General features: G+C 38.8%; 2 protein-coding genes across 3 annotated transcripts in view; both read right to left on the reverse strand.

Moving 5' to 3' along the window:
* Positions 1-2,300, reverse strand: part of LOC148717293 (uncharacterized) — a 5,619-nt gene extending 3,319 nt beyond the window's left edge. The window contains exons 1-2 of the mRNA XM_088742632.1: positions 1,632-2,300; positions 598-950 (exon numbers count right to left, since the gene is read on the reverse strand). Of these exons, the coding sequence (XP_088598758.1) occupies positions 598-933 (336 nt within the window). The 5' untranslated portion in view covers positions 934-950; positions 1,632-2,300. The remainder of the gene's footprint in view (positions 1-597; positions 951-1,631) is intronic.
* A 1,344-nt stretch (positions 2,301-3,644) lies between these two features.
* LOC111339087 (uncharacterized) lies at positions 3,645-7,306 on the reverse strand. 2 transcript variants are annotated; one of them, XM_088742625.1, is made up of 5 exons: positions 6,713-7,306; positions 6,583-6,623; positions 5,369-5,728; positions 4,972-5,008; positions 3,645-4,885 (listed from the first exon to the last, which is right to left on the reverse strand). In XM_088742625.1, the coding sequence occupies exons 2-5, from the start codon at positions 6,595-6,597 to the stop codon at positions 4,035-4,037; spliced, it is 1,263 nt and encodes a 420-aa protein (XP_088598751.1). In that variant the 5' UTR covers positions 6,598-6,623; positions 6,713-7,306; the 3' UTR covers positions 3,645-4,034. The 2 variants fall into 2 exon arrangements, with proteins under 2 accessions (XP_088598751.1, XP_088598753.1); XM_088742627.1 differs by having other exon boundaries at positions 6,583-7,306.
* Positions 7,307-7,371: the final 65 nt, after the last annotated feature.

Here is a 7,371-nt window from a genome sequence, read left to right on the forward strand (position 1 = left end):
GAACTTAAAATTTCTTGTACAAAGAAAAAAATATGAAAACTCCCAACTGCACTAAGAAATAAAGGAGAAGTTATAATATAAAAAGGAAGGTGTTGCTATATTGTCAGTCACTGCAATTGTGAACATGGTAAGTACAAACTATTTATAGCTCAAAACTTACCATCTTTCTTATTCTTTACAAACTATTTGTAGTTCAGATTGCCCTAAAAACTCGGTTTTTCCAACCATTTTCACTGCATTACCGCAGTAGGGTAGGACTAGAACGGAACATATGCGAACCATGCGAGTAGTCCACCCAATAAATCCCACCCATCCCATCCCACCCCAGGGGAGGACATCCATCACACAGTAATCTTGTGCGAGGGAAAATTAACGTTAACGTCTCCTTCCCCTAACCCTGTAGGAGACCCTCCATTTATTCGTCCCTATCCGAGAAGACTAGAATATCTAACCATTTCTTGATGTTATAGAAAGGTAGCATATTCTTCTCAATTATTTTAAGACCTTGAGTGTTGGTCCGGCCGGGGCTTGAACCCTCGACCTCCCGCACAACAGTCCAACGCTCTATCCCTTGAGCTAACCGAACGCTCTACTTACATTGATATTCAGCAGCTGATAAAACGAATGTCCTCTCTTTTTGTCCATGAACTTGCCAGCATCAGATGTTTCTTTGTTCAACTCACATATTCCGTTTCTAATGTTCTCGAAATTAAAAGACATACAGTTTGGACGCGCTAAGCATTGCCGAGCGCATGCCAAAACATCAGGAGTCCGCTGATAATGAATGACATATCCGAGGCGGACGTAACCATCTGTAGAACTGATCATTGATGAGCGACTCACAGGCGTTCTTATGATTACCATTCTGACAGGGGTGGGGTGAATCATTGAAATGATCAGAGCCATGATAAGCAGTGTGGTATAAGATATCATGACGTGATCTCGTCTGACTAACAAAGACAAATTTAATGGCAGCTATTACAATACCGATTATATCAGAGAATTCGTTGAAAATCGATTATAGTTAAGAGTTAATTTTTTCTAAAGTCTCTCTACACTGGTAATTGCATTCAAGAAAAGTTGAGGAAACCGAGGAGTGAAGTCAAAGTCCTTCTACATCTTGAGAATTTCTCGATAAAACGCCATAATTTCTTTTGGATGAAGTGGTTTTAAAACCATGAACACTATGGAGCTTAAGCGCGATGTTTTTTAGACGCGAACAGTAGCCTTTAGTTCGGAATTCTTATTGAATATCCAGATATTTTGCCTGAAGGGTTTGATTTGAAATCTGTATACAAATGCAACTAATTCATTAAATCAACACAGCAAAAAACGATGACAAAACTAAATAACTTGTCGCATTCCCTAAAAAGTAATTGTCATTCTGGATCCAAAAGTTCTCATCAACATTCTAAATCTGATGATATTCCTGTAAGACGTTTATTACTCGCTCTGTTTGCGTAGCTTGAATTTTGTTACTCTGGGCTGACTTTTTGTGATACACTAAGTTAATTTCAACTCCGTTAAACAAAATGATCATCACTCTCGGCTTTGAGGATAAAATGAATTATTAGATTTAAATTTCCGACTCTTACAAAAGTTGCTGTTGGTACAATATGATCCCCCCTTACCTTCTTGTCCAATCTTTTGTCAAACGCTCCACTTGTAGATTTGGACGCAGAAGTTTCAATTTAGTACTCCAAACAAGAATATCCGAATTGAGAAACACAGCATGATAGGGTTTACCTTCTGTCATCCCACAACTTGGTCTAAAGTGATTTAATTGTTGTAAGACCATAAAAAACCAAACATCTAGTATGTAACTTAGGAACACTGACTTCCTCGAAAACATTTCTCTTGCCGAAAACGTTGGTAGAGCTTAATTTATTTATTATTCAGATGACAGATAGCGTCATTTTTTATCGTTCCAATGAATTGCAATGATTTTCAAAGTAACTGTGCTGATCACAAATCAGAGTACACCATGAGATGAAGAAATGCTGCTGAATTATTATTTTCGGCGATCAACTGAATCGGAAATCAAAATTTGCCCTTTTTAGCTTTTAGGTGATTAAAACAAAAATAAGCCAGAGGAGGCAATTTCTATATATGATGCACCTAACAAGGTTCAGTGCTCATCCTGAAAAGAGCATTCTTTTGAGACCAGAGTTGCAGTAGAGATAAAGGATTTTATTGGGCTGTTGTATAGAGAAGGGCAAGGAAAATTCTCACAAGTTAGGCGGGGTCTAATGGCTGGTTCATTTGAGTATGTAATTTTAGAGGTTACTCAAAATGAATGGTGTCAGTCGTTTTTGCTGTTTTTGGTCTGTTTTATCTTTTCTTTCGTTGTTTCTAAACAAAGGGTAAACCTAAAATCGCGTACCGTTCAACAGACACTGACCTCAAAAACTTATCTTTATTCTATATAATCTCTTACTATTTTCGTTCGTTAATACATATATCTTATTAGACGTTTTGTTGTGTAGTATCGCTGAGTATTTTTACGAGTTGTGCCTTATTTTAATACAAATTCATTACAATACAAATACCGAGTAAAATACAAATAACGAGTAAAAATACTCAGCAATACTACACAATAAAACGTCTAGTAAGTTATTTATTGCCCAACGCACCAAACTGTTATAGTTCAGTGCGGGCGAATTTCGCGGATATTTATTTACGGGGAGTGCGTAGTATGCGAAGTATGCGAAGCGGAATGGAATTGGCGCGTTGTCGTGTTGCAGTTTCTATTTTCCTCAATAAATGAAGAAATTTCCTGGTCGTCTAGCTGTTTTTCCTCGTTCCATTCATCTTATAAGCTTAGATCTATATATGCCAGTCATTCCGACTCTTCGTGGTCAGAAATTTGATTCAAATTGTCCGCCATTTTTTTTTTTTAACTTAATCCAATTCTTCGCTTGCGGGATGCGAGAAAACCTATTTAACCGGTACTCTAGAGTACAAATACCGCGTGTTATTATACATTGTAGTCACCATCTGTCTTTTCATTGGCTAAACGCCCACAGTTAATTCTGGGAAACAGCGCAACCTGCAGATTATTCACTATTCTATACCTACAGATTAGTGAATAATCTGTAGGTTGCGCGCGCAATGCATGATTTCCAGTGGAGCGATGTCAAGTTCACGAATAGCGAAGTAAGAATGGCTTCTCGATTCGCTTCATCGACCCAGCGAGAAATTGAGAAATTACTTGAAGATACAGATTCAGAAAATACTAAAAGATCTACAGTCTTCAATGATACTTTCTTTAGAAATGCATTTAACTTTTCTGCACATGATTGTTTTATAAAAACGGTGAAAATTTGTTTACCACACAGTTGTACATTTTTAAGTGTTCGAAAATAAACTGTATTCGCTGCGATAATGCGTTTGGCGTTATTTTCTTTAAAACAATGTATAATAAAACAATTATTGGATGAGGTTTTTGTGATAACCGGAATAATCAAGGTCTCAGTTAGTGTTATCAGCCTCAGCCTTCGGCTTCGGCTGATAACACTTACCTTCGACCTTGATTATTCCGGATATCACAAAAACCTCATCCAATAATTTTTTAATATTTGTACTCGTCTATGGCGTTATTTGTACTCTACGAGGTGTAGTTGCATAATAATTAGATATTACTGTTGACAAAATGCATGTTTTAATACCCGTTCAGCCACACTCACTGCACTCACCCTCCAGTAATTGCACATCACCTTTAAGAGACCAACGTAGTAGCTAAGTATGTTTCCGATACTTTTCACACCTAATGGAGACGAAAATTCAACTTCTTCAGCCTGATATAACCTTTTTAGCTTGAGGGTTACATCTTTGATTTGAAAACTAAACGCTCTGAACGAATTTACAGCTAAATATGTGGCAAGTAGAAAGGACCATTGTGAATTATAATTTATCTGGGAATGTTGTCTTCAGGGGTCTGTCCTATGTTACGAGGTTCATTTACAAGATTTTCAACCTGGAGATTACAGGTTCTATAGATTGTTAGCACATATCCTGTAATTTTATTAGTATAGTCAGTTCTTTAATGTGATAATCACTTTTCCGTCACCTTTGTTAACACCTGCCTTGTTGTGTTGATTTGTACCGTTATTAAACGAACCCCCTCCCCCTGCTACACCACCTGAGCTAGTTCCCATAACTCCCCCTCCGGAATACCCGCCCCCTCCCCCGCCAGCCGCAAAGCCGAAGCTTCCACCACCGAATCCTCCCTTGGATACTGGACATATGCCCCCAACTCCGCCGTTAATGAAACTCAACGAACTGGTTATCGTAGGCCCGCCTTCGCTTTTCCCTCCCCCGTTGCCTTTGAGCCCCGCTCCCCCTCCTACTAAGATATTGTAATCTACACTCCCTGTATTAGCGTTACATGGTTGTCCACCATTCCCTCCCGTCCCGCCACATCTGGTGCCGTTCTCTGTCGCCTGACCGGGGTCACCGTCTTCAAATTGCTTCTCCGGTTTCCCTCCACCACCTCCCCCACCAGCAATAATTAGCGGTGTGGCATCTAAGAAAGTCACAAAAGTGCCGCCACCCCCACCCCCTGGCGCATCACCGAAGTCTGTACCATGGTGACCCTCCTGGCCTACAAGTATCTTAAGTTTGGTTCCTTCTGCAAGTGTGAAAGTTCCTCTTATCTTGGCTCCCAAGCCGCCAATCCTCCACTCGGTCTGATTCCAATTTGTACCATTAGCACCTGATGCACCCGATGCTTCGATGACGTACCATCCTGTCACGGGAACACTCCAAATTTGGATGCCATTGTTTAAAGTGACTTTGCCGTCGAGTGATGTCCCCGCATACCCGGATGTACTAGTCGGTCCAGTTTCTTCCTTGCCATCCAAGTTCGAAAAGACATATCTGTGCACTAGAACAAGGAATACATATTAAAGACGCCATTAATTTAAATTGCATGGAGAGGTTCACAATATCATACTATAGAATTTGTCTCACCTCTTGATTTTGCACTTGTAAGATCGGCAAATGAATCCTGCATTGAATGAAAGATTAGCCTTCTCATAATATTTGATGGTATTGCGCATCTAAAAGTGTTAAGTCGACAAGTCATTTGGTGATTACGGTGGAGCAAGACTGATTCTGTGTCCGTCTGGGGACTCCTGTTAAACGGATTTTGGTTTTTCGCTCGTACCCACTGACCGAGAGGGCCTTTCGCGGGAAACTGACACCTGAATAACACCGCTGATTGTGCATTAACAAAAGCATCATTTTTATTCAGGGGTTGAAAGGAAGGGGATGTAAGGTTGCAGGAGTCAAAGGACCACCTCACGATAAACGTAATTTATTGAACAACTTCGGTACTTTTGCCATAAATGATAGAAATAATACTCACGCTGATATTCATCAGCTGATGAAATGAATATCCTTTCTTTGGAGATAATGTATTTTTGTCTATGATCATATCACAGTTAGATGTTTCTCTGTTTAACTCGCACACTCCATTTTTTGTATTTTGAAAATTGAACGACAGGCATTTTGGAAGCGCCAAGCACAGTTGTGCGCATGATAAAACGTCATGAGTCCGCTGTTTATGAATGACGAATCCCATGAGCACGTGACCCTCGGTAGAGCTGACAAAGGATGAGCGAATCTCAGCAGTTCTGACGAGTATCGTTGTGATAGGGGTGGGGTGAGTAATTGAAATGAACAGAATGAGCACAAGTCGTGTAGTTTCTGTTACCATCTGAAAATTCTGTCAGGTGAGATGAAAATGAAAAAAACTATTACGAGGTCAAATACTGACAAATAACAACAGAGTACTACAATTATAGAACATTTGCAGTAATGTGGACCTTTTTCTTATAGAATACTCAATTAATTTGAATTTCATCTTAAGGCGAGCCCTATTGTAGATCCTTTCTGTAAAATGTGTGTGGTGAAACCTTCAACTAAACGTCCTCTCTAACAATCCTTGGGTATTTAGTTGAACGCGGCGGCTGAGCTCCTCAACCAATTATGCTGCTACATTCGGTTTAAAAGTAAGTAGAAAAATATGCAATTTAAAACGGGTAAGCGTACTATATCTTTACAAATGATAATCATTCCTCGAGAAAGTTGTGGCACATCTCTAAGGGGAGGGGGTTGCGACAGAAAAACTCTGTCTTCTGAGAGGATTTTAACACCAGGTTTCTGGTGGTGAGAGATTTGGCCTGAGCTCATCAGCAAAGCCTTTGCGCTTAACCGCATCGTTATTCGAACTGAGTTATCACGCTTGAAAGACAAAAGTCGTTATTTTTTATAGGTTGGTAAGCGACTGCTGACAAGGTATCAAATCTAACTAAAACTGTTAACACTGAAAATTTGTCAGTTTTGCAGCTAGAAACTAAAGCGGCAGAAAGCCTCGTCGCCTTGTTTAAAAACGATACACAAATTATTTTTGTATCTTTCTGTATCTGCACAGCTTGGGATAGCTCATCCGGCCGCAATTCAAAGTTTGATTAAACGGACCATGTTTTTGATACGATGACAAAACCTTCAAAGATGACCAACTAGTCATCGCAGTAACTGTTTAACTCTAAACTTTTAGTAATGTCTCACTTGTCTTACCGTTAAAACTTTCATTGAACACTCTTTTCTTTATCTTCGAGCTGATAATAAAACAAACGCTGGTTTAACTCGATCTAAAAGGAAAAACCAATCGAAATCAAGAGGAGTCAAACGAGAGAAAAGAGCTTACTTGAACTTCTTACACCCAAGAATGATCTGAATGGTGGTGATTTCCTCAAATTCTTTGGCTATTTTAAGATGCCAATTTTGACAGGCTGTGCAAGCTGCAAATCTATTGTTTATTTGTTTTTTTTTTGTTTGATGTTTTGAAGCCTAGAAACGCTGACTTTCCCCAAAAAAATTTTGTTTGAGGAGTAAAGTTGATACAAATTAATATTTTCGGTAAGGAGCCTAAAATTATTTCTCTTATAATGATACCCGAGATCTCCCGTCTCGTTGATATTTTAAAACTCATTCGAATGTTTTAACCGCATGAGTTTGAATTTTTTTAATGATATTAAAAACAGATGTCACTCGTAATCCTTGTTTTTTTCATTTCACACCAACTTGTAAATGTATAAATGTTTATGTAGGCGTAATGAATAATGCGCTCTAAACGGAGATTTTGCAATTTCAAAGAAACCGCCATAACCTTTCTTTTTTGATTTAATATATAAGCATGACAAAGAATATGTTTATGTTCATTTTTGGCAGTATTTGTCAAGTATGAATTTTGGTTATTTATTCAAAGACAACACACTGTAAAGCAGTATTACTTTTTTCAATTTTTCCCAGGAAAGGATGTTTACATAGATCGATCGTCGAAACAGGGTGATTGGCATACAAATG

The sequence above is a fragment of the Stylophora pistillata genome, chromosome 13 (genome assembly GCF_964205215.1).
Source record: "Stylophora pistillata chromosome 13, jaStyPist1.2, whole genome shotgun sequence".
Lineage (NCBI taxonomy): Eukaryota > Metazoa > Cnidaria > Anthozoa > Scleractinia > Pocilloporidae > Stylophora > Stylophora pistillata.

Excerpts from the sequence above, each read along its gene's own strand:
- LOC111339087 (XM_088742625.1), bottom strand. Across the intron at positions 5,009-5,368 it reads ATCAGCTGATGAATATCAGC|GATTCATTTGCCGATCTTAC; the intron begins GTGAGTATTATT and ends CATTCAATGCAG. Across the intron at positions 4,886-4,971 it reads TACAAGTGCAAAATCAAGAG|TGCACAGATATGTCTTTTCG; the intron begins GTGAGACAAATT and ends TCCTTGTTCTAG.